At 43.5% G+C, this 27,492-nt stretch overlaps 1 protein-coding gene across 3 annotated transcripts; it reads right to left on the reverse strand.

Annotated features, from left to right (window-relative positions):
* Nucleotides 1–647: 647 nt before the first annotated feature.
* On the reverse strand, nucleotides 648–24,443 carry LOC146059982 (transcription factor ETV7-like). 3 transcript variants are annotated; one of them, XM_083172727.1, is made up of 8 exons: nucleotides 23,128–24,443; nucleotides 21,127–21,256; nucleotides 14,806–14,970; nucleotides 12,730–12,819; nucleotides 7,188–7,328; nucleotides 5,755–5,897; nucleotides 3,417–3,517; nucleotides 648–1,707 (listed from the first exon to the last, which is right to left on the reverse strand). In XM_083172727.1, the coding sequence occupies exons 1-8, from the start codon at nucleotides 23,167–23,169 to the stop codon at nucleotides 1,611–1,613; spliced, it is 909 nt and encodes a 302-aa protein (XP_083028853.1). In that variant the 5' UTR covers nucleotides 23,170–24,443; the 3' UTR covers nucleotides 648–1,610. The 3 variants fall into 3 exon arrangements, with proteins under 3 accessions (XP_083028853.1, XP_083028854.1, XP_083028852.1); XM_083172726.1 differs by having other exon boundaries at nucleotides 649–1,707; nucleotides 12,697–12,819; nucleotides 23,128–24,441; XM_083172728.1 differs by lacking the exon at nucleotides 12,730–12,819.
* Between the last annotated feature and the right edge of the window lie 3,049 nt (nucleotides 24,444–27,492).

A 27,492-nucleotide genomic window follows, 5' to 3' on the forward strand; every position in this document is an offset into this window, starting at 1 on the left:
GAGATGTGATGGGTGCTTACAATGAGTGAGATGTAACCCCCAGTATCCACGCCATTCTGAAGTGTGGCGAGCGCAGCGGTACGCGTCCTCCAACCTTTTCATACTCCCACTATCCACGTCGGTGTGGAGTTGATTTTAGATAGTGTGGCGAGCGTAGCGAGCCACCGAGCCCGAAGAGTGGCGAGCCTGAAGAGTGGTGAGCCCTGCGAGGGGACGCATAATACAAGCCCCGCGAGGGGACGCGGAATACATGTAAAGTAATCCGTGTCCCCTCACGGGGCTTGCCACACTATCTAAAATCAACTCCACGCCACCGTGGATAGTGGGGGTATGAAAAGGTCAGAGAACGCGTACCGCTGCGCTCGTCCCGCTTCGGGTTGGCGTTGATAGTGGGGGTGGCGTTGACACTGGGGGTGGCACTAAATAATGGAATCACATTGTAAGCACCCATCTGTGTGCTTGTACAATTAAAAATCGAATTGCAATGCAATGAGTTGCCGTACGATGGAATCGTGGGCACCGTGCTAGGAAACAAGTACCAAAATCTTTATTTACTATGTGCATTGTTAGCCACTCTCTGCCAAGCAGTAGAAAAGAGAGAAGAAGACTACCAAACGGGTTGCAGCAACATCTAGCACTCATTATTTATTTAAAAAACATGAATATATTTTTACACACATTTTACATCCCCTTTTACCCAGATTAGCGTCAATATTTAATGACTGGCAGAAACATTCCTTTAGAAACTGCACATTTCTCAGCTGCATATTCATGCTATGAATCTCCTGATAGTTTAGTGCTAAATACCTACTGTATATTAGAACTATGTAAAAATTAATACATTACGGTGTAGTATAGATCTCAGACCATGTCTAGGTCGACACCAGAAGGTCGACATGCACAAGATGGGCCTTTACAGAAAGTTGACACAAGCAGAAAGTCAACTTGGAAAAGGTTAATACTGTTTAAATGTCAACACCGGAGCACGTGGTCCCCAAACTAGTGTAGGGTGTCCCCTCAAATGGCTTAATTCGCTCCCCTTGCTTCGCACCAGTGCTCGGTACACTTTACGTGGATGGTGAAGTATGAAAAGGTCCAAAAATATAAAAACGATAAGGTCAGTTATCCGGGTAACATAAATTTGTAAAAGGCCTATCTGTACAGTAAGTAGACTCACTCCGATGGCTGTATCCTAAAGTTTCTATGAAAATAAGATATCTGAGTCCTGCCTTCGATAGTTCTTCATAGTCCAAATGGAACCTGTTAGGTGATCTGGGTAAATACTTTAACAGAACTTGAGCCACTAAGTCTACAGCATCACGAACTGATTATTGCATTGAAAAGAAACCTTAAGAATTCTTTGAGGACATAATTAGAGCATCAGACACATCTGTAAGATAATCACCATGGCTTCCAAATGAATGATATTGCTTCCATGACCTTATACAGTAAATGTCTTTAGACTTTGGATTGCTCAGGTTAACTATTATTAGTCAATGTAACAGATGCTGCAACTGTACGTGTTTTTTTTTTTCCGAACAGCAAAAAATTGCATTATTTATTCACATTCAAAAATCACAAGACATAAATAATCTCCCATTCCAAACATCTCAGGGCGAAATAGCTATTATGTCTATGTTCGAATTATACGTGTCACAGTCCAGTTGAATCTCTGATGTTAATTTCTCTCTTGGTGATTTCAGAAACCTAAAAGAACATGGTTGAAAAGATGCTGGAAATGAAAACAATATATACATGATGAAAATACTAACTGTATATCTTTGTATTGTTACAGCTAAGAAAGTACATATTAATAATGCACTTTAGAAAAAAAAAAGAATAGATGTGCACCAAAATATTGTTGATTTGCAAACAGTGGGGCACATCATTACTATGGGCGGTATTCAATGTGAATACCGGCGACATGCAGCGAATCCTGTTTAGGATTCGCTGCACATTCGCCACTGGTCGCCGCGTTCCGGAGCCTCGCCGGCTCCAGTATTTAACGAGTCAGGGGCTCGCTGCCCCTGACCGGCGAATATGAGCTCCTGCGGCGAACGCCGCAGGGAGCCTGAGGACGGTGGCAGGCAGGGAGATGGAAGTCTCCCTGCCTGCCCCAGAACATTTGTGGGGGGGAGGTGGGCTCCCCGGGAGCCAGGCAGCACAGGCTGCCCCCCGGGGGTGCCAGCAGGGGACCGGGTATATTCACTACACCCGATCATGAATATGTAATGATCGGGTGAAGTGAATATATGAATCTAATGAGCGGCTCGGCTCCAGCCCCCTGCTGGCTGGTCTGTGTAAAAAAAAAAAATACATATTTTTTTAAATTAAATATATATTCATGTGCTTACATCACATGAATAAAAATAGCATGCCCCTCCTCAGAATAAAATTCCAGATTTTTTTACACCAATTGTAAAAAACAAAACACTTTATTTTAAAAGTTCACCTTCCACTTCACCATAAAAAGATAGCGATTGCTACTCGGTGAATCATGGCAAAAAAAACCTTGAAATGTATTCACCATCTGGTCATTGAATAGGGTGATTCACCGTTTTAGTCAGAAATTCGCCTTACAGCACAAAATCGCCATAAAAACCTGGCGAATCAGCCTCATTGAATACCGCCCTATGTGTATTGTTAGCCACTCTCTGGCAATCAGTACAGTGAGAAAAGAGAGAAGAAGACTACCAAACTGGTTGCAGCAACATCTAGCACTCATATTTTTACACACATTTTACACCCCCTTTTACCCAGATTAGCTTCAATCTTTAATGAGTTGCATTCAACAAGATGGCAGAAACATTCCTTTAGAATTTCTACTCTGAAATTAAATGCTAGTATCACACAGTTGCTGCACATTTCTCAGCTGCGTATTCATGTTATGAATATCCTGATAGTTTAGTGCTTATAGCAGCCAAATCTAAATACCTACTGTATATTAGGGCACATCATTTGCATTATCTCGACCCCGCCCACATCACACAATGCTGACATTACTGGCATTGCGAGGTGGTGGTGGTGGGTGTTGTACCATGGCGAGATTCAACACAAATCGTACAATCGCACCGTCACACCCCCCCCCCCCCCCCTCTATCTGCTGATAGACATGCCCATTGTTCTGGCAAGCACTGAATGGTATACTGTATCATATCATAATATAATTTGCTTGAAACCATGGTTGTGATAAAGTGCAAAGCCGCCTTTACCATTAGCATAAATTAATCAGTCTATTTTAGAGCGCAAATAAACCCGATATTACAAATGTATGTTTATACCTCATTTAAGTTGCTGAGCACGCTCTCTGTAATGAAAGCAGAAACTATTTAGGAAAATAGCACTTCTTTAACTTTCAACAAAGACACTGCCAAATGTTCAAGATTTACAAGAATTATGAATATTAGGTGTATTACCGAAATGTTAGCTTTTGTCCAGATTCTTTTTTTAAAATATTTATTTTGTAATACTGTCTCAGGGCTCTTGACATCTTCTCATAAGTCATGTTTGGACGATTCTGTATGGAAACAAATGAATCATGTAAGTACCAATCACTACAATTTTCCCCCAACCACTGAACAAATAAAGCAAAGGTAGATCACATTGTGCCTATTTCCTGACTTAAACGCAACAAAACTAAATATTATCTTTTATAGCCATCTATATAGTTGGCTGGTTGAAAAGAAAGTCTGGTATAAGAAATGTACTGTATGGAAGCAAATACCGTATATACTCGAGTATAAGTCAACCCGAATATAAGCCGAGGCACCTAATTTTACAACAAAAAACTAGGAAAACGTATTGACTCAAGTGGGACCCTCACTCGAGTATAAGCCGAGGGGGGCTTTTTCCAGCATAAAAAATGTTCTGAAAAAGTAAGCTTATACTCGAGTATATATGGTAACTTGCTTCCAAATGTTGAAAAATGGTTGAAAACAGATGCGCAGACAAGTTGGTTATATCAAATGGATTCAACAAAATTGTATAAAAACTATTTTCGGCCATTTTACAGTACTTAGGAAAAATGGTTAATTGTCATTTGCTCTCATACATTACCAGATTTTGGTTCTAAACAGCCATCAAGTTGGCTGGTTGGAATGATAATCTTTAGATGTGTGGGCTGTTTTAGACACAAAAATTAATCTGATTTGGCGTAAATTACTAGCATAGTGAGCGCAGCAAACCATGCGAGGGGACCAATGGTGGTCAGAATACCAACGCTACCTAAAAGATGCAGGGAATCCTGACAGGGCGCAGTATTCTTGCCACTAGTTGGGATGCCAGCATCGGTATTCTAACTGCTGGCATTCCGTCCGCATTACTATAAAGCTCGGTAATGAGACACAATGGGGCAGATGAATTAAGCCTGGTAAAGTGGTGATAAAGTGAAGCTAAAGTGGAAGGTGATAACGCACTAGCCAATCAGCTGTGTTTGAAAAATGACTGTTAGGAGTTGATTGGCTGTTGCATTATCACTTTCTATTTTTTCACCGCTTTATCACTTTACCAGGCTTAATAAATTTTCCCCATTGAATGAAACTGCTGACACACCTCAGGACTCTGACCAGGGCTACATCAGGACAGAAGTGAAACCCAAACAGAAAGGAGAGAAAAACGGTTTCCACTTGTATTGGTAACATATAAGCACTTGCAATGTGCTGTTCATTTCATTACAGTATAAAGTAAAATATGCGTCACATGCTAACAACCACTGACATAGGGGAAAGGGATCTGGGACTGTGCACCCTAATTATGCACACAAGAGGCGCTATCATGCTGAGACTTATAGTTTTATAAAGAAAGATACACACTCTACTTTAATTATAATAAGCTATGCTACATAAAATTGAGCAATATCAAAGGTTCTTGGTACATGTATTGGCCAAGAAATACTAGCCCAACAACCAACATCTAAGTGACCCCGTCTGGTGGGTCCCTAAAACTAAGCTTAAATCCGGGGGGCACGGGATGCAAAAAAGCCATCAAAAGCCAGTCACTCTATGGCAGTAGGGAGAAACTAAAATGGAGTATATAGTACACTTGTAGGTAAGACTCCTTCAACTTGCAGTAGCAATCTGCTCACTTGGTCCTGAATGGTTTTAAATAGTTTGGTCTCTAGTATTTATAGGCCGTATTTATTTACAATTTGTCAGTTTTAGAGGTGAATTTGGGGCGCATCTTCCCTTGAATTGGTGTGGCACATTATAATATTTATAGTCACATTTTTTTTTACTAATATTAAACTTTATACTTTACTAAATTATACTTTTCACCTGTGTCACGCCTCTAAGCCCCTAGCCTTTGCTTCTTTCTTATTAATTCACTAACACTTTAGTTTGTCAATAGTGTGCTGCTGGCTTTTTGGGGGTCCCCTGTCCCGGATTCAAACTTAGTATTAGGTCCCCACCTGAGGAGGTCATCTAGATGCTGGTTGGTGGGCTAATATTTATTTGCCAATAAATATACCAAGAACCTCAATTATCACTCAATATGAAATAGCAGAGCTTATTCTAATTATTGTGGGATGTGCATCAGCACGATACTCACCTCAGTCATAACTCAGATTCAATGCTACTTCCTTAACAGCTGATTGTGTCCCCCATGCCAAAGTCATGAAAATTCACAACATAATGAAGCACACAAGTCGGGGAATATACTGCATAATGCATAACTTCAACTCACACTTTGAAAGCGTGCCTAGGTTTCTCCATTAATAAACATATATACCGATATAATCAGTCACAGGAATAATACCTTATGATTTCCCCAAAGAGCAGCAAGTTTGTTTGGATCCACCACTCTGAAGATTTTTAACTCTTTGTCTTCCCACTTAATGTAGTGTTCATAGCGTTTATCCGCAAGCAGTTTGTACAAATAGTCCCACAGAAGTCTGCAATCTGAATGAATAACTATTATTACAGAATATCTCCCTAATCATTATAAAATATACATTATCTGAAACGGAGTTAAAGAGTTAAATATTACCTGTTAGCCAGTATATAACTATAACAAGTAGGCAAATTATACAGTGCTGCTGGCCTGTTGAGATGGCTATGTACTAAGTACAAGAGATCATTTCCAAATGCTTACTTTGAGCATCAATGCTTCTAGAAGGGTCACATTAGTACCTAAACCCGATGGCGGGGGATCTGCACATGCGTAGGACCCGTTCTGTGCATGTTCAGAATGAGTCCTGTGATCAAGCTTGCCTTGCCTTTTTGGGACAGGGAGTGGGTAGTGCCAGACAGTGTTCTAACCTATTTCATGGGAGTGGTGATGCCAGGGTCTGCCGAGTTTCCAGCCTTTGTTTACAGAGCTGTATCGGCTGGTCTACATAACCTTAGGGGTACTCAGATGGACAATGGTCCCTCATACTGACCGATGCTGCATCGTCAGACACAGCCACGGATCACACATGCATACAGGAGGTATCTATTTACACCACATGCCTTCTGCTCCATTAGCTTATCTTAGAGTCGCTGCTGTGTGCAAGGACCATTCAGAGATGCTAACAGCTTCCAATCAGAATCACACTCACTGTTCAAATGTGGAAATGTCCAACCTCCTAGCACTCACTTTCATTTCGCTGAACGTAGGGCCTGATTCAGAGTTGATCGCAATGCAAAATCTGTCTCAGATGGGCAAACCATGTTGCACTACAGGTGGGGCAGATGTAACATGTGTTCAGAAAGTTAGAGTTGGGTGAGTTATTTTGTTTCTATGCAGGGTAAATATTGGCTGCTTTATTTTTATACTGCAATTTAGACTTCAGTTTCAACACACTTTACCCAAATCTAACTCTCTGTACATGTTACATCTGCCCCACCTGCACTGCACATGGTTTTGTCTATTAGAGAAAGATTTGGCTTTTGCTATCACCTCTGAATTAGGCCATTAATCTTAAAATGCTGTATTGTACACTATCATTTATAGTTGAAATTATTTACAAGAATCAGGGACTGTTTCCAAAATGTGGCACATTTGTGTAAAGCATGTATTAGATAGCTTAGGATGTACCTACAGTAGGTCCTAGAATGCCACTGTTCTGCAAAAAAGAAAGTACAAATTGTGTCTCATTAAAATACTTTACATGTTTTGACTTGAATACCCCCTGACCTGATGTACAGTAGTTCCAATTTTCACACCCATAATGTTGGCAGGGTTTTCAGTTTTGAGATTTACAGTACCTTTTATTTTTCCTTCTACAGCCTTTGCAGAATCCGCTTGGGTTTGGTATAGGCGTTGAGAAAGATTGAGAGGTGAATCCTGATGGTTATTCATGCCTGTAGAAGTTGGTGTGGAAACCTTTTTGTGGCATTTGATATATTCTGTTGTGAACGATTATAAAGCAACATGTTAATATATAAATATACTATATATAATATAGGTCTAGTGTCTGTGTGTCACAGACACACTGGCAGCAAGTGAAACTACGGGTAAGATTTAATAGGATGAGAGATTCAGAAAGTGAGAGATTTGGTAAGCGTTAGGTTTTTGGGTCCCTGCGCACTGTACCCGGTGGTCGGGGTTAGCTGCTTCACTTATTGGTTGACTGGTCCAATTAGGGGTACGTAATGCAGGGTAGATTAAGTGTAGCGCTTGTCCCCTTCGGTGCTGGGTGCGGCAGTATAAATAGTAGGCAAGTTTTGGTGTTTCAAAAAAGGGTTTACTGGTAGTAATGCAGGTAATATACAAGGGTACAAATATGCATAATAACAGTGATAGGATAAATTACAGACAATGGTAACAAAACATGGGGGGGGGAAGGGGAATGTCCCAGTCCGGTGGGTCCCCAGAGGTTGAACTGGATGCGGGGTCCGGGGTGGAACAATGGGGGTGTGCGGAGGGTGGTGTGTGGAGGTTTTTTTTTGGGGTGGGATGGCGGTGTGCACAGGTGCGGCGTCCCGCTTGTCTGTGCGATGGTCTTGGAACTTGATGGGTTGCGTTTCGTCAGTGACGGGTGTTTGCTGGTACCCGGCTTCTGCTCAGAGGTCGTTGGTGGGCGCGGGGTGCTAGGAGGTAGCTGGGGTGTGGGGGAAGTGGCTGCCTAGGTCTGGGCGCTCCGTGTGCTTCCTTCTCCCGAGCCGGATTGACTAAGTCCGGTGTCTGGCTGTGCGCCGTCTACCTTGTTAGTCGGAGGCCGCGGTCAGGGGCATGGAGCGTCTGGCAGAGGTCGCGAGCGGGAGTTAGGCTGGTGTGCATCTCCCCCGTCGCGAATCCTTGCCGACGGACCCTGGCTACTCACCTCCTCCCGTTCCCGTGCTGACCTTCCCTCAGCTGGCATGCGATGCGATTTTGACCCCCTATACGACCAAAAATCGTATAAGCACCCTAAAGGGTGCTTTTGAGCACCCAAATGGGTGCTTACAATGTTAAATGCACCCCCACGCCACCCCCCCACTATAAACGTGAACCCGAAGCGTGGCGAGCGCAGCGAGCCCGCGAGGGGCGGCGGTACGCGTCCTACGACCTTTTCATACCCCCACTATCCACGTCGGCGTGGAGTTGAGAATAGAATAGTGTGGCGAGCGCAGCGAGCCACCGAGCCCGAAGCGTGGCGAGCGCAGCGGATACCTTCACAGGTAAACGCGTCCCTTCGCGGGCTTCACAGGTATCCGCTGCGCTCGCCACGCTTCGGGCTCGGTGGCTCGCTGCGCTCACCACACTATTCTATTCTCAACTCCACGCCGACGTGGATAGTGGGGGTATGAAAAGGTCGTAGGACGCGTACCGCCGCCGCTCGCCACGCTTCGGGTTCACGTTTATAGTGGGGGGGTGGCGTGGGGGTGCATTTAACATTGTAAGCACCCATTTGGGTGCTTAACATTGTATAAGCACCCATTAGGGTGCTTATACAATGTTTAATCGCATCGCATCGCATCGTATGGCATTGTATGCCATGTACAATGGCATACAATTTCAAAATTGCACTATCGTACGATATCGCGTCGCATCGCATACCATCGTATGCGTTATGGTATGCGATGCGATGGGCGCCGCCAAAATACACAAGTACCGTTACCATTGTCTGTAATCACTGTTATTATGCATATTTGTACCCTTGTATATTATCTGCATTACTACCAGTAAACCCTTTTTTGAGAGATTTGGCAAGAAATCTCCAGTTTTTTTTAAAGCAGCAATCTTTTACCCTGCAAAACCAGTTTGATTTTGAAGTGATTACCGCTTTTAAAAAACCTGAAGATTTCTCACCAAATCTCTCATTTTCTGAATCTCTCAACCCATTAAATCTCACCCAGTATCTCTTTCTCTCTCTCACAGAGGCAATCATGTACAATTAGCTGCCTTACTAGAGTGTGTATATATATATATATATATATATATATATATTTACAAGAGATAGATTGAGCAAAACTTCATAGGGAGGAATTAAAGCACAAGTGTTCGTGGGACTACAAGACCCAAATACCAGTCAGCTGTTTTCACTGAGCTTAGTGTAGAAAGCACTTAGGTGTAATCCGAGAACGGCGGAGAACGGCTGCTCCGTTCTCCGCCCAAAGGCACCTGAATCCAGCAGGTAAAGATTCTGCACAAACAAAGAGAGCAGGCGCTTCATAGTGCAGATAACATATAAAAAGGTTTTTTAATCACATAAAATACACACTCAGGTATTGAATGACTTTACCAAGATGGACGGCTGCAAATGCCGCAGATGAAAAGCATAACCGGTCAGTACACGGCATCTGTATAGGTCAGAGGATGGTTATTGCGCTCACCTATGTTTTGAGGCGCTGCCAAAAGAAGGGGGATTCCCCAGCCCCCTGGATATACAGAAGTAGTTTGCAGATTTTGGCGCTGCCTGCCTGAAGTCTATTATGGGTAAATTAAATGGATGTACATGAAGATATAGAAAGGTGCATAAAGAATTTATTAATAAAAATAAGTGCATGTAAACAAACTCGATTGTACTGGCAAATATACGTATGTGTTTATGCTCCAAATGGCATATCTTAGTCCATATATTACAAATGTTGTAAGGGGATATTGTGGTGAGAGGGGCTGGCGTCCCGTCCCCTCTCAGTGCACAATTCCCTCTCAGCACTCACGGTTTTGGGGTAAAGTTTCTCATACAGGTCCCACGTAGCTAGAGGTCCCACGATGCCACTCTTGTAATTGAGTGGGGTGTCTCTGAGGTATAAGCACATGCTCGGAGACACCCCACTCAATTACAAGAGTGGCATCGTGGGACCTCTAGCTACGTGGGACCTGTATGAGAAACTTTACCCCAAAACCGTGAGTGCTGAGAGGGAATTGTGCACTGAGAGGGGACGGGACGCCAGCCCCTCTCACCACAATATCCCCTTACAACATTTGTAATATATGGACTAAGATATGCCATTTGGAGCATAAACACATACGTATATTTGCCAGTACAATCGAGTTTGTTTACATGCACTTATTTTTATTAATAAATTCTTTATGCACCTTTCTATATCTTCATGTACATCCATTTAATTTACCCATAATAGACTTCAGGCAGGCAGCGCCAAAATCTGCAAACTACTTCAGTACACGGCATCTGACTGTGGTGGAGTGGTTACACTCTCCGAGACTCCGGCTTGTTTGACCGCCGCTGAGCCACACCCCTACGCATTTCATCACACGGACTTCGTCAGAGGGTTCCGCCGTGTATCGACTGATTATGCGTTTCATCTGCGTATTTAGAGCCACCAGTCTTGGTAAAATCATTCAATACCTGAGTGTGTATTTTATGTGATTCAAAAACTTTTTATATGTTATCTGCACTATGAAGAAGCGCCCGCTCTCTTTGTTTGTGTGTAATATATAAATATAAACTGTATATATATATATATGTGTGTGTGTCTGTGTGTTTTCCTAAGCACAATCTGATTTGAAACAAAATGGTCTCTTCGGAATGTTAATGTAACTTTGATTTTAAATGCATTTCCTCTTTCACATATCTAGGACTAAAAACAGGCTTAATTAAATCACCCCTGGAGGGGAGAAATATCGGTTTCCAAATGTCAAAGTGGCCCATTAAATATAGGATCACAAATGCATTGCGATCTCGGTGGCATTTACTGCATTGCAATATGGGATCCTTTATTCTGAATGTTTGTCCCTGAAGATGCAGAGAAAGGGGCCCCCGAAAGGAGCCTGTACCTGAGGTCTGCTTCGCCGGTCAGCGTGCGGCCAGTTCTGACCGCTCACACTGCCCTGTCAACAATGCAGTCCGTAGCACATAGGCAACCACTGTATGTATATTGATACATCGGGCAGCATTGCATACCCCCTGGCGGAGCAGGAGGGATCACAGCAGGGATGGGAGAGTCCTGCTGTGGGCCCTCCGTCTCACATGTGAGGGTACTAAATATGTTAGCTGCAAAAATGTAAAGTAAATGGGCCCAAAATCGTTTAAAACAAACCATATTATACTGTACATTCCTCCTAAGTGCATCATTCATGCATTTACACTTTAAGCATTTACGTTCAATGTATAGAAAAAGTGGAGGGTTCTGACAGCGTTGATGATACACCAGATGTATGTTTCAATAAACAATATTATTGAGGTACCTGGGACACTAACAGCAAAACCATTTCTTATCTGAGGGACAGTATACCACCAGGGTATACTAGGAACGGACTCTGGGTGTTACCACATATACTATCCTGCACTGATCCAAAGGGTGACTATTACGTCCATGTGTATGTTATATTATTATTTAGTACATGCACATGATTAATAAAAAAAAAAAAAAAAAGAATTCATAAATATGTTCTTTACTGAAACATACATCTGGGGTATCATCAGCACTGTCACTTTTGTGATTTGTGTCTGGGGGAGTGACTACCCCCTGCATTCTGTGACAGCTGCTCCATTAACAAGGTAGCTACATTGTGGAGCGCCCACACTATGGGCCAGATGCAATTATCTTCAAAAGTACTAAAATGAAGAGTGATAAACACAGCCAGCCAATCAGCTCCTACCTGTCATGTCACAGACTGTGTTTGAAAATTATCAGGGAAGAGCTGATTGGTTGGTTGTTGATCAGACTCCATTTGATCACTTTTGAAGATAAGTGCATCTGGCCCTACAGTATATCTTCTTAATATGACATATACTTACTGTACGCGCAGTGTGGCTTCAATACAGCCACGCGGGCACTCCAAGTGTGCCTAGTCGCATCTGCAACTCATTACGCTGAGCTGTGGTTTTTTCTGTATAATGTAAACTTAATGGCCACGGGTGCGACTAAGATGCATATGCCTGCTAGAGTATGCATGCATTGCGGCAAAATAGTTGCACCCAAGCCTAGTCATAGCTACTAAGCCGCAGCATATACAGACCCCATTGCCCTCCCCCCAACCCCCCCCCCCCCCCCGCAGCTCTCCCCCATTGCCCTCCCCTAGTCACCGCAGTAGCTCCTGGGAGAACTATATGCAATAAATCACATGCGATTTATTGCATGTAAAAATGGCACATCAAGTGCCAGATTGCATGTGAGCCTCCTGGGGGGCTCTGGGCAAACTGGTCCGACTTGTCCTTAGGACAACTAGGAAATCAGGGCCAGTGTATGGGGGCCTTTAGAGGAGACAGATAAAGAGATAAAGATGTATATACTGTAGATATATATATATATATATATATATATATATATATATTTATATAAAATATATTAGTATATTTTACAAGTTATGTCATCAACATCTCACTTGTGTTCATGAAGACCAGAGGTTGCAGATCACCTTTTCTTGTTAATTGACTTAAGAAAGGATTCATCGTTAACCCTTGTCTATGGTTCTTTATGCATTGTAGCAATTCATACAAAACATCACCTGTTATATAAAAAAAAAATGACAGATTACAATGTGTAAAATACTTGTGCTATATACAGTACCGCATGCTGTGTTCTTACAAAGGTAAAAGCCTTCATTTGCGAATACACTGAGAGCCTCATTGAGAGTTTCACACAATTCTGCCTGTGCATGGAACTCCCAATTTTAAGATAACTGTGCATGCGTCCGTGCCCCCCTATAGCGCTTACTGCAATTACGGGCAAGTCAGAGCCGTGCTGACCTCAGTCAGATCTCCACGTCCAAACGAGTGGTATTACTGGGTGGCAGTGGGGTGAATGCATGTAGGATACATTTGCTGAGGGCATGCTGATGACATTGCAGGATATGACATTGCAGGAGGAGCATATGCAGAGATCATTCTGCTTTCAGTTGGATTTCTTGTACTTAGGGTTACTGCTGGTGCAGATGTAGATGTTTATGGGTTACTTAGACACAACTGATTGAATACAGGTGCAAAAATGCAATAATGACGGAATTTTAAGTGCATTATGGGCCCGATACATGTTGGCTCGGTGAGCTGCAAACATCGCAGCTTAATGAGCACCAGAGACACCTCCCGTCCAAATGCCCAGAGATGTGTAACGAGAACATATCCCCTCGCATGCATTTGTTGCAGGAGAAATCATTCGAAGACGGAGCAGGTAGATGACATTCTGTGACCCACCTGCATGGTCTTGGGAAAGCCCATAGGGCTAGCTCCGTTCCCACCACCGTCCATCCCAAACCCTCCCTCCCCACAACAAACAGCCCGGCGAGTGTGTAACTCCCCAAAGCCATTCGTTGCCGGTGTCTTCACATGCGCAAATATGCGCTTGTGCATACACAGACCCCCAAACATCGGAACGGGCCCAAATTACCTCATTCCGAGCCAACCTGAATTGGGCCCTATATTCCATAGCTCTGGAATTGCTAATTTTTGTTCACACCCTCATAGTTATGTGTACAAAAACCTGCAAACCCCTGATGAGATCAAAGTATGGTCAGCATTCTCTGAATGGAAACAGCTGGTAATACAGCAGGGCATTATCACACTAAAGCTTCTACAAATTTAAATAGGTGCTGTTGCTCATAGCAACCAGATATCGGGCCAGATTCTCTAAGCTTCAAAAGTGATAAAATGGAGAGTGATATACAGCCAGCCAATCAGCTCCTGCCTGACATTTTTCAAACACAGCATGTGACATGGCAGGTAAGAGCTGATTGGCTGGCTGTTTATCACTCTCCATTTTTTCACTTTTGAAGCTTAGAGAATCTGGCCCTTTGTCTATCACTTTCTAAGATGCAGTAGGGAAATAATAGACAAGAGAAATGGTCAATCTATATTATCAGAAGACTGGTGATTATATACTTGATTATAGACTGCATGGGTGACTAGTAACTAAAATGGATTGGGACACCTTCCCACTTTTGTTATTAAAAATAAAAATCAAGTTTCATAAAGATATAAAGTAGAGAGTGATAAACAACCAGTCAATCAGCTCCTACCTGTCATTTTTCAAAACCAGCCTGTAACATGGCAGATAGGAGCTGACTGGTTGGCTGTTTATAACTCTCCATTTTATCACTCTTTGAAGCTTGATACATCTGGCCCTTAATCTGAATCCTTACTTGCTCATTGGACCTTAATCAGGAATGTATGGTAGGTTAATTACTGTAATCGCTAGCCCTTGGAGTGCATAGTATTGCTGCATGCTTATTCTATCTTGGTTCTTTGATATTCTATGATTCATGTTCATTTATACTTCTATACTGTATTTGCAGTTTATGAACTGATTTGAAAAGATTGGTAATACAGGCACTTGATTTGGTAACCTAAGAAGACGACATATTTGTAGTCACCCAGCATCAAAGTAGTCAGAAAATAATGAATGCATTTGATTTAAAAGAAATGACACTCTGGCTGCAGCACATCTGCATGAAAATACGTGAGGCCCAGTGACCACCCACTGCAAAGTGTTACGCTACCTGAACTTTGTGAACGGACTTTAAAGTCATCTTTGGTAAGAATGCACAAGGCTCTCCCATTCATTACAAACTTGCTGTCATCTGTTCTCTGGAGTGAGTATTCTTCCTCTGCCCAGCGCAGCCAATTAATTACATCATCCTTGCTCCATAGAGATGGATGAATTCCTGAAACACACAGTATAATAAAGGTGAATTGTGTAAAGTCATTCATAATAAAACTATTCAGGTATAAAGAGATTACATAGGAGGAACAGATTGTGTCTGGTAACTTACATACAAGTATAAGATTTTGGGGTATTAAAAAAAAACTAGACTTACATTGTTGAGAACTTACACCATATTTCAAATAGTTTATTTTCATATGTATATAAAAGCATATTCCGAGACAGTCCATTCTATTAAGTATTGTCGCAGACAGGAGTTTGTTTATACATTTCTCATATGCTACTCTGGGGAGATGTATGAAGCAGTGATAAGGGAGAAGTGATACAGTGCCTGGTACTTAGCGCGGCCAAACGTGGGGATCTATGAGTCTATAAAAGCTTGGCGTCCCAAGAATACAGCGCCATTTCACAGTCATGCTTCCAGCTGCGCACAGCTCTGCAGTGGGGTCTGGGCAGGCTAGAGGGGTGTTGTCATTAGTGTGCAGAGGGGTGTTGTGCAGAGGGGTGCAGTGCAGTAAGTGCAGAGGGGTGCAGTGCAGTGCAGACAGAGGGGTGTTGTGCAGAGGGTGCTGTGCAGTGCAGTCAGAGTGGTGTTGTGCTTGTGCAGTGGAGACTTCAGAGGGGTTTGTGTTGTGCAGACTCAGAGGGGTGTTGTGCAGTGTAGAGGGCTTTGTGGCAGAGCAGAGGGGTTTGTGCTGTGCAGACTGCAGAGGGGTGTTGTGCAGTGCAGAGGGCTTTGTGGCAGTGCAGAGCAGAGGGGTTTGTGCTGTGCAGACTGCAGAGGGGTTGTGTGCTGGGGTTTGTGCTGGATTATTTATATACTTAGTTATATTGTAGTTATTGTACTGGTCGTGTGTTAGGTAGGCTGTCAGTCAGTGTAGTGGGGTACAGTAGTACACAGGCAGGCTGTCAGTCAGCTTTAAATAAAACAATAAATTGTTTGCTCTTCTTTATTGTTTGTGTGTACGGCACCTCAACACACCATACTGGTACTGTCAGAAGTTCTGTGTATTAATAACCAGTCAGCTTGCTGCAGGCCTAAATTGAATGAAAACAACATAGTGAGCTGTAAGTGGTCAAAATTGTCTGGAAAGGGCTGGAAATTAATGTTATTGAGGTTAATATTACTCAGACACTTATCACTTCTCCTCCCTTATCACTGCTTCATACATCTGCCCCAGAGTTTCATTCAGGACTGGTTTATGCATGTGCAATGAGTTTCACAGACTAAGAGGTAAATTTACTAAGTATCGTATTGGACCCATGTTTACCACGATAATAGGCCTGATTCAGACCAAGTTGCTACACTAGCAAGGTCCCTTCCGTGATGTGCAAAAGTGTGCAAGTGCATACCTCCCAACTTGTGGCCGGAGGAAATAGGGACACTCGCGCAAAAGGGGGCGGGGCGTATGCAAATGATGGCACGGCTTATGCTAATTAGCCGCGACCTCATTTTCATACGAGAATAGACGCTGTGCGCATGCGCACAGCGTCTATTCTACTAGATTGGGGGGTCTCCCAACTGTCACCCCCCGCAGCGGGACAATGCCTGCCGCGGGTGGGACAGCGGGACAGTACCCGAAAATCGGGACTGTCCCTCTAAAATCGTGACAGTTGGGAGGTATGCAAGTGCTACGCTACACAGCAAAGTGATCACACATAACCGGCAGCCCCCTGGCTGCAAAGCCAGGTGCATGCCGGCCATGTTTGGGGTCGCAGCAGCTGCACTGCCTGGCCCACTCACACAAAATGCAGCGAGTTGTCAGAACCCTTGGTTAGGACAGAAAACGTGATCTCATGTGTTTGCAGTCGAATAGCGATTTTCGCACTTCTACTATGGGCTCTGAATCAGGCCCAAAGATCGATCGTACACAGGATTTTTTCTGAATCAAAAAGAGAAAATTGCAAGGAATGAGATTTTGTCAGAATCGTGTTTTCTAATAGTATATGCAGTCATTTTTGTCAGCCGTGTCAGCTGACAGTCAAACACCACTGAAGAGATACATATGAATGACCGGCGGACAGAATACCAGCAGTCAAAATACCAAAGCCGGTATACTGACAGGGGTCATGTAAGTATACTTACCCTCTCCCTGTGCCTAACCCTAGCTTATGCACCCTACTCAACAAAACTAACCCCCCCCCCCTCCATACCCTAATCCTGAAATTCCCCACTCACAGCCTAACCCTACCCTCCCCCCTCCCTTGCAGTCTAACCTTAAGTTCCTACACCTAACCCTCCCCCATCCCTAGCGTAACAATAATGGTGCCCACACACTTATGCGATCAGATGCAATGCAGCATCGCAATCAGCGGCCTCACATTCAGGCGGCCACTGATTGGCTGAGAGAGCTCAGCCAATCAGAGGTCGTCCAGTGTATTAAAGTCATCTGCTGCCGCTGCCGAGTCCCACCGCCTAAAAGCACTTCTTAACAGGCTCCACCTCTCCTGGTCCCCAGTGCTTCAGTCTTCAGCTCCACAGCCAGCAGTGCTCAGGTACCCGCTCCCCGCCATCGCTCCGGTCCCGCCGCTCCTCTGTCAGCTCCGGTCCCCACCCAGCCCCGCTCCTGATTGCATTCGAGCAATCGCATATGTTTAAAAACCACATGCGATTGCTCATGCAATTCGATAAATATTACGTGCAGCACATAATATCTATCTATGCGACATTCAACGTTGTGTCTGCGCATCGCGTTGAATGTCCCCTTAAAAATGTATGCAATAATTCGATTTATCGACCAGATAAATCTCTTAATGACCCTCTTAGCTCCTATATAGCATTTTTTGTTGATAGGCATGCAATTCCCTTATTCAATTTAGGTCCAAATTCAACTTATTCTAAGGGGATATGGTCACTAGGTCAACCACTGAAGGTCAACATGGCTTAGGTCGACATATGAAAAAGGTCGACATGGCTAAGGTCAACACAACATTAGGTTGACAATGGGAAGGTCGACAGTCAAAAGGTCGACATGAGTTCTAGTGCTGGGTCTATTGTGAACAAGTAATGCACACACATACTGTAGAGTATAATAAACTGTATCAAAATAAATACATTGGGGGCGTGGCTTGGCCGGCACCGAGAGCGGGTGTGGGGACTGTGAGCTCCGCAACTATCCTGTATAAAATCCTGTCCCCGGACCTGCGGAAGCTTTGTCTGCACCCCAGCTGTCTTCAGAGCTGCTCCTGGATCTCTTGGGCTGCCCGTGACTATCCTGTTCTGCTCGGGGAGTGCTGGCTGACTGACTCGGCCTGTTGCGCCTCGTGGTTCCTCTCCAGCTGCGAGCGCCATTTTGGATCCCCCAGCTGCCTTGGCTGAACGGAGGAGTCCCCAGACTTGCGGTCTCCGAAATCCGGCAGCGTGTTTGCCTCTGCCCGGGTGGTTCGGCGGGAGAGGGGTGCCTGGAAGCACTCCGGGGAGTAGTGGAAAGAGCGGTGACTGTCTTCACGGAGGCGGGCCCATCGGCCGCACGGAGTGAACGGCGCTGCCTCGCCTTCTTGTCTCCTGGATGGCGGTAACTACATAGACCTGTCCCTGAGTTGGGCTCAGCAAGTACGAAGGGTGTATGCTTTCTGGAGCCTGCAGGGATAGTACAATATATACTGCGCACCATCTGCCTTTGCCTGGGAGCAACTACAGTCAGATACCCTGCTACTGTCAGTATCCTTTCAATGTTAGGTGGTGTGCTAGCCACCACCATACTGTGAAATACCAAGACTCTACTTGTCCACCGTTAAACTAATAAATTGGCTGCGTACACTATTGGCGCAGTTATGGAAGCCTATCTACAACAAATCCTCCAGGCTATATCTGCCTCGGCTGATAGACTGGCTGGCAGACTGGATGATGTTCGGGAGTTAACCCATTCCATCTCTCATGTCCCAGAAAAATATCCTCATGTAGCTGAAGAAATTCTGCATCAAGATCCTGCATATGCAACCCCTATGACTCCTTCGTTTACCCACAACCTGGAGATATCCTCGAAGTTGGATCCCGATGGCTTTGAGGGCATGTGGTACCATATGAAAATCCGTATTGACCTGACTATGTCGCACCAAAAATTTCTCATTCCTTTCCTGTTGGCAACTCTACGGTACTTCAATTTGCTAACTGACTATTCTCGAGGTAATCCTGCGATTCCCCAAGGGATGAGATACGGGTCCTCTATTATTCCACGGCACCGAGAACTGGCCGGACTAGACCCTGCGATATAATACCCTGGGGTACCCACTTCATGTTTTATTCTATTCTATTACTTTTCCAATAGAACATTGTTATATATATATATATATATATATATATATATATATATATATCTATCCTGTCTTTATCTCATTGTTGCCGCAAGAACCATATAACTGCTACACCCGTGGATATTATATGTAAATTTAAATGTCTCCTATGTATGTGCTGGCTTTCCTCTATCCTAGCTTAAGATCCTTCTTCTTTTGCCCTGATTATTCATCCGATATAATATTCTGTTGGTGAGGGGGGGAGGGAGAGGGGGGGGGGGGAGTGGTAATAAATGGTAATCAGTAGTATATTTAGTTGTGGGGGGTACAGTTAGGTTCTGGGCTCCAGGTACACCTCAGTTGGGGTTGGGTAGTACAGGGTGGGGGGTTTTGAGGGAGGGTTGTTTTGGTCGTTAGGGGGGTGGGTTGCTTGGGGTTTAAGGGTTGGTTCCTTCACTAAGGACCTACTTGTATTTTTATTTATTTTTGTTTGTGTGTGCTATGGGTTGTGGACGCTACAGTATATTTATTTTATCTGTTTTTTAACATTTCTACCTGATGCGATATGGAAAACTTTACTTTCTCTATACAGTATAAGCATTCCTGTTTTACACTAATACACATATGCCCGACTGGCGCCGTCGGGTATGTCTGATTCAATGTATGCAGCCAATGCCCTTTACATCCTGTTACGAACACGTATGAATAATCTGCCTACTAATGTATGATATATCCTCTCGCTCCATGTCATATGTATGCTGTAGTGCCTGCCCATGGAGGTATGGGTTATTATTTGTACGAGGTTTCCACTGGTCACCAGTCATGGGGGGCTCAGAGTAGCCAGAGATTTCACACACCCTTCTCCAAACTGCTTGGGCGCATCTGCTTTTTTCCTGACACTCCCAGCGTTCTTCTTGGCAATCCTATAGAACAGACGGTTACCACCCACAGACGCCTCTGTCAACAGCTTGCAAATAAAAAAAAGTAGCAGGATTTCATCTATGGAAGCACACGTGCATGCGCATTGCAGCCCATACATATGCGCAGATATCCATAATTAGGGTGTGATATACCTTGTATGTAGACCCACATGAATCACATCCTGCCACTGAGATGTTCTCAAACTGAGAGGGGGTATATGCCTTTTGTGACATCAAAAAGTATGGAACTGCTCAAACATCTGCATGATGTAGCCCCCTAGCAAAATGAGAGGGATATTTTTAAAACTGTTTGAGCTACAAACATCTTACCTTCAAGACAACTGCCTTTCATCTTGCTAAGATGTGTATTCTACTTAACATGTGATGTTGTTATGGGCAACCAATCCGATCCGGTCTACTATCTTGTAGATAGTGGTAGCCAACTCCAGTCCTCGAGAGCTACCAAAAGTTAATGTTTTCCAGATCTCCTCACAGAATCACAAGTGACGCAATAGTCTCCACCTGCGGATCTTTTAAATGTGTTAGTGAGTAATGATTGCAGCTGTGCAGCAGCTAGGATGTCTGGAAAATGTAAACTGTTGGTAGCTCTCGAGGGCTGGAGTTGGCTACCACTGTTCTAAAGGGTGCAAAATAAGTAAATTCTGATTGGTTGCCCATAGCAACATCACATGTGAAGTAGAATACACATCTTAGTAAATCCCCCCCCCCCCCCCCCCCCCCCCAATTGTTTTGGGTTGAGCCTAGTCATCTCCAAGCTCTACCCTGGGTAGGGTAGGGACTATAAGAGGGATTCCCCTATTGGCCCAGATCCCTTCAGTGCATACGGTCACACGAGACAAGAAGAAGACTACGATATAAGGCAGATATAGTTTGATCAACTTTTTTCCGGTCTGATTCAGGATTACCTGCTTAGGTTGTTATGTCGCTACTGAGGTTGAATGTAGAATTCTGGGCATTTCTATGTTACTTAGTGGCGTACTTACTGAGACTTCCAGGAACTCTGCATATCACTTCTTCAATAAAGGAACAGTGTGACTGACAATGAACAAGAGGTGGATGCTGGAATCCTGCAGCAACAGTGTACTTTGCAGAAGCAGTTTCCATCTCTCTTCCCTGTAAATATATGGGATAATACAGTATATTATGATTATACCTTGAATGTTTGGGTACAAGACAGAGATACTTATATAGATCTATTTGTCAAGTCCATTTTACCAAAAAATCACAAGGAAACAGCCATTTCAAGTCATTTAATAATTGGGGTTATTTAACAAGAGCCTGTCTTAAATTGTATCCTACTAAGGGGTTAATACGAGAATATTCTATATATGGGAATAATATGAATTATTGTGCGAGACAATGTGGGTACTCATGCCCTTAGGCATAGGGCTTTATGAGGGAAACTTTGGTCCTGCCTGCATGCACAGTGTTATACCCCTTTCACACCAGCCTAAATTCCTAGGTTGGCCCCAGGAACAACCTGCAACTAGCGCTGGTATGAAAGGTTCCCGGGAAAAATTGCCAGGATTTCAACCCTGCTAACTAGCAGGGTTGCTCCCGGAACCAGTCCCGGATACAGGCTGGTGTGAATGGTACTTACTCGGCCTCCCGCCTTGCTGTCGCTCTCCGCCGTTGGATGTCCGCTTAAAGGGCGCATGCGCCAGCGGGGCAGCAGCTGGAATCCGTGGCAATGATGCCATTGTGATGCGGTGTCCCCGGTGTACATACTGCCACCTGTGGGCACGAGCTGCAAGACAGCGGGTGGCAGTGCAGGTATGTGTAGGGCCTTTACCATTGCTCCTGCTGTAGAGGACAAGCCCAATGAGAGACAGAGGGAGGCTGCCCGTCACCATCGTCCCCCCTGCCTGACTAACTCTCTCTCTTTATGTAGATGCTATTACCATGTAGCCGTACAGTAGACTATTACATGGCCCAGAGTGTGTGCTGTTATCATGCAGTGTAGGGATCCCTAGGATAAGAAAAGCTTTGCCATTGAAATGGAGACTTAACATATTTTTGCAAATACATACAACTAAGATCTCTAAAAATATCTACCTCCACTTAATTTTCCACATCTTATTGCTAATGCCCTTTGGCGTCTGTGAAAAGCTTTGTGTATCTTTCAAGTTTAGAATATCATCTCTAAAGTTCAGTGTGATGGTGCCCATACAATTATGTGATCGGATGTGATGGGGTGGGGGTCAGCGGTGGCAGCAGAATTTTGAAAAAAACTGTTAAAACCACTGGACGGCCCTCACATTCAGACGGCCGCTGATTGGCTGGGAGAGCTCTCTCTGTCAGAGGGCTGCCCAGTGCTTTGAACTCTCTCTTTTTTTTTATTCTGCCACCGCCGCTAACCCCCGCTACGCTACTCACACGGAGGCCGCCAGTGGTCCCTCTGCCCCCCCACCACCACCTGCGGATTGCATTTGTGCTATCGCATGTGGTTAAAACACACGTGGGATTGCTCCTGCAATTCGATAGATATTATTATCAATTCATACCATCTATCGGCACCACATTAAACCTGCGGGCCCACGCATCGCGTCATATGGACCCTAACATGTCATTCGATTTATCGAACAGATGTGGTCAGAATCAAATGATTGTATGCAATATCTCATAAGTGTATGGGCTACATAACAGGTCTGTGCTAAAAGTATTCACAGCATTGTTCTTGCCCAAACAAGAGACAGCCAGCTCAGTGGCATAACCATACATTTTGCTCTCCTTTCCACAAAACGTTTTTGGTGCCCAACAAAGAAAACTCATACATTCCTTTATGATGGTACATTTCCTGAAAGCTTTGTCATTATTATTTATAAAAGTTCCAATATATTCTGCAGCACTGTACAAGTGGCTGACTGAAGCAATGCACACTTCAATCTATGTTTGATATTGGAAACAGAAAAATGTGACTTAATCAGAAACCAGTTATCCTACTAGTATAGAAGGGAACCAAAGAGAATCAAACAGTAACTTACCTTATGGCCAGCAGTGGTGTAATAGTTTCCCTTGTCTGACATATCCACAGATGATAAAACGAAACTCAAAGTACTTAGGGCTGCCAGATAGTTTCTGTTCAGTAATGATTTGCTGCTTTTAGGAAATATTTATTTTATCGTAGGCTGAAATCCTTGAACAACTACATGGATGTCCACAATCAGCTCAAACTTCATTTTCACAACTAGGAACTGCAGAATCCCCGATACCAGAAGCGGTCATTTCTGTTCAAAGTTCATAAAGTGTAATAAAACGTTTCCCTGTACTGCAGCCTTGTTCAGAGGAAAGTGAAAGTGACACTAAGACCAAACTGATACGACAGAAGCAGGAAATAAATAAGCATGTGTTGTGTAATATAATGTTTTGTAACACTGATAATGGTCAATGCAAATGATCTGACATTATGGAAAAAGTGAATATGAAGTGTTATCTAACTGCGTCCAGGTACCCTATAGATTGTAAGCTTGCACCAGGGCCCTCTTACCTCCAAGTCTGTCTGTTGTTACCCAGTTTGTTTTATCACTGTCTACAATTGTAAAGTGCAACAGAATCTGCTTCGCTATATAAGAAACTGTAGTACCCACGCAAAGCAAACATGTTACACATGCTTGTTTTACTAGCACTTCTGTCATGCTGAAATACACGTTAAGATAAGTCTTACCATTTTGGGGCCTACACGCAGGGCCATTTATTTTCCCGATCGATCTGACTAGATCACAAGAAATTAAACAGCTGTGTGTGTGTGTGTGTGGGGGGGGCCTGACTAGATTTATACTGCATGCAGAATAAGCCTAGTCATCGCTGGTGTGTTCTCTATTTGGGCAGTGACAGATCACTCAGCGATGTGTGCCCCATTGCCATAGACTGTCAGATCCTACAGTAGGTCTACATACCTCTCAAATTGACAGTCCTGGTATTTTGGAACTGTCCTACCTGCAGGCAGCAGTGTCACAGGGTGGGGGCAGTTGGAAGCCCACCGGTCATGCACTGCTCTGTTTAGAATCTGTCACACTGGGGCAAAGGTGTACTGAATGCACCCTTGAAATCGCTCCTCTGAGTGCCGCTGTTACTATCCATTGCTTGCTGGAGGGCACCAGGGAGACTGTATATTTGGGAGAATACCAGGCCCCATACACCCACTATGAGAACCATCAAAGACATTCTAGTTAAAAATGATGTCAGTACAATGAAGCCAGATACACATAGTAATTTTATGTCGAAGGCACCGGGCTCATATAGATGTATAGGATGTGCTACATGTAGCCATCTTGAGACTGGCACATATATTACCCACCCGCATTCAGGAGCAAAATTCTTCATGTATATATAAGCATGTTCTTGGTTGTCAGAGCAAATATGACGTTTAATGCCCATGTGGATTGGCCTACGTGGGCAAAACGACACGTTGCTTTCCTGAACGAGCCGCCCAACATAGGTCGGCTATCAGGATGACGTGTATGGGTAAGGAGGTAGACCAACCAGTGGCATGCCACTTTAAAATACGTGGCCACTCGTTGGCACAATTAATATACAAATTGGTGGATCACATTCCACCATATAAACGTGGTGGTGACCGAGGATGGTTTATTTTACAACGAGAGGTGGATTTGTAAATTGAACACTATATCGCCTATGGACTGAATGAAAACTGCAGCCGCTCTTGTTTTCTATCAAACTAATCATGTTGTTATTCCAATCTGCATAGGTAAATCACCTTTTGGTTGAATTAGCATCAAGAATTTTTTTTTAAATTAAGTCTTGGGTTCCCAGTCAGGAATTCCTTAAAAAATAATTCTTTAGATTCCTATAAATATAGGTTCAATGTGGATGTATTTATAAAAGTATCTTATACAGTAGTCACATATTGTGTCCTTTAGACTAGTACACAACAATTAAATTAGCTATAGGTAACAAGTTGTGATTTCCCATTAGGGTACTTGTTTCCTAGCATGGCGCCCAAAGCGTGGCGAGCGCACGCGGATTACTTCACATATAGTCCGCTGCGCTCGCCACACTATATAAAATCAACTCCATGCCAACGTGGATAGTGGGGGTCCTCCGACCTTTATTAATAGGTCGGAGGACGTGTACCGCTGCGCTCGCCAGACTTTGACAATACGAGGCTGTTTCTGGCAAAACAGATCTGAAATTTTAAAAATTCACGTCCATTTATTCCGATCCGCAGACTTTCTGACAGTCGGAAGAAACAAAAATGTCCCGGGATTACGACTTTCGGGATGTTTCGAGAGTCGGAATCCAGGATAGACTATTTTATTATTATCATAATTTTATTGATAAGGCGCCACAAGTGTTTCACAGCGATGTACAAAGGAACAATACTGGGAGATAAAACTTGGCATAACATTGAATAAATAACAAAAATAGAGTACAAATAAAGAGCGCCACAGTTCAATACACATTACAGCTTAAATATAAGTAGTGAGAACCCAATCAACATACAACTAGAGGCTTGATGCCAATGATGGAGAGGAGTATGCAGACGAAGCTGGTCACTGAGGGCCTTATTCTAGTTCACTCTGACAAAATCCTTCTTAGATGGACAAAACCATGTGCACTGCAGGGGGGCAGATGTAAAATGTGCAGAGAGAATTAGATTTGGGCGAGTCATTTTGTTTCTGTGCAGGGTAAATACTGGCTGCTTTATTTTTACACTGCAATATAGATCTCACTTTGAAGTAAAACCCCACCCAAATCTAATTCTTTCTGCACAAGTAACATCTGCCCCACCTGCAGTGCACATGGTTTTGTCCATCTAAGAAGGATTTTGTCAGAAAGAATGAACAAGAATAAGGCCCTGAGTGTTGGAGTATAGGAGAGCTGTGAGTAAAATGTGAAGAGAAGTGGGCTTTGACAACAGGAGGGAAGAGGGCCCTGCTCGGAGGAGCTTACAATCTAGTAGGAAGGGGAGACAGACCGATTACAAGAGGTGCAAGCAAGTGGGTAGCGGCTAGATATCAGGATATAAACAGGCAAGGGGTCGGAGAACCAGCTGGTTTATGCAGTGGAAGGGTACGCTTTGATGAAAAGGTGAGTTTCCAGTGCCCGTTTGAAGCTTTGCAAGGTTGGGGAGAGTCTAATGAAGCGAGGGAGTGCGTTCCACTGAAGGGGTGCAGCACGAGCAAAGTCCTGTACTCTAGCATGGGAAGCAGTGATCAGGGTGGAGGAGAGACGACAGTCGTCAGCCGACCGTAGAGGGCGGGAGGGTGTATGAATGGAGATGAGGTTAGAGATATATGGAGAAATGGAATTAGAGATGACCCTGTATGTGAGTGTGAGACTATCCCCTTTAATGCAGATTTAATTGACCTTTAATACTGTAGAATTTTTTTTATTGTATCCGGTCTTGGTGCAAGAAAATAATCCCCTTCTGGAGTGCCGCAGCGTAAGTATCTATAGATGTGACATTTAAAGCCAAAACTATTACAGCTGCAAGTCCTAAAAAGAGCGCAACTAGGGCTGTTGCATCCATTACATTAATGGATTAAAATACTTTGTCTGTAGTCTATAGAGCGTATTCTTAATTGATTTATCAGATTTGTAACACAGGCCCAACTGTACACTATAGGGTGCTACTGGCTTCAGTATGATTTACCGACCATTGACATTCCGACAATCACTTGGCCAACACTGTTATACCGGCAGTGTGTAAATACCAATGGTCAATTTCCTGACACGTACGCAATACAGACAGTTAAAATGCCAACATGCAATATACCTACATGATGAAAATGTCGACACAGTTGTAAGGTCAACATGGACAGCGCATTAGTATACTGCATCCCCTCGCATGGCACACTATTATAGTCCCCTACTATGCTCACGCCCATAAACAAGACAGTTTTTTGTGTAAAAAAAAAAAAATCACAAAAAACCGTATTCGGTACTATTTGCATCATTTTGGCTGTTGGACTTGAGGATCGTCCGTTTTGTACCGGTCAATATTTTGATGTTGGTATTTTGTCTGTCAGCATTTAGTTTGTGGAGATTCTGTCAATCTGTATTTTGTCCGTTGGCAACTTATCTACATACCGTGGTAATATCACACACAGACAATTAGGATAGCATTCCAACAAAATAGATTTTTTTAAATATAATCACCTCTAAAATCAAGTATTTGTAGTATATTTTAAAAACAAATTTTCTTACTATGCAATTGGTAAACTATACTTAACCAGGCATCAGTTCATCCATCAATGTACTTCAGCACAAGTATTCTTTGGCTGTATTCTCCAAAGAAAAAAAAAATAAAAAATCAACCGATCACTTTTTCATATATTTATTCTAAAAAGCTCAATTTCTTTCAGTACATATGTAAACATTCATAG

Source organism: Crinia signifera, chromosome 2 (genome assembly GCF_055691185.1).
Source record: "Crinia signifera chromosome 2, ASM5569118v1, whole genome shotgun sequence".
NCBI classification, from domain to species: domain Eukaryota; kingdom Metazoa; phylum Chordata; class Amphibia; order Anura; family Myobatrachidae; genus Crinia; species Crinia signifera.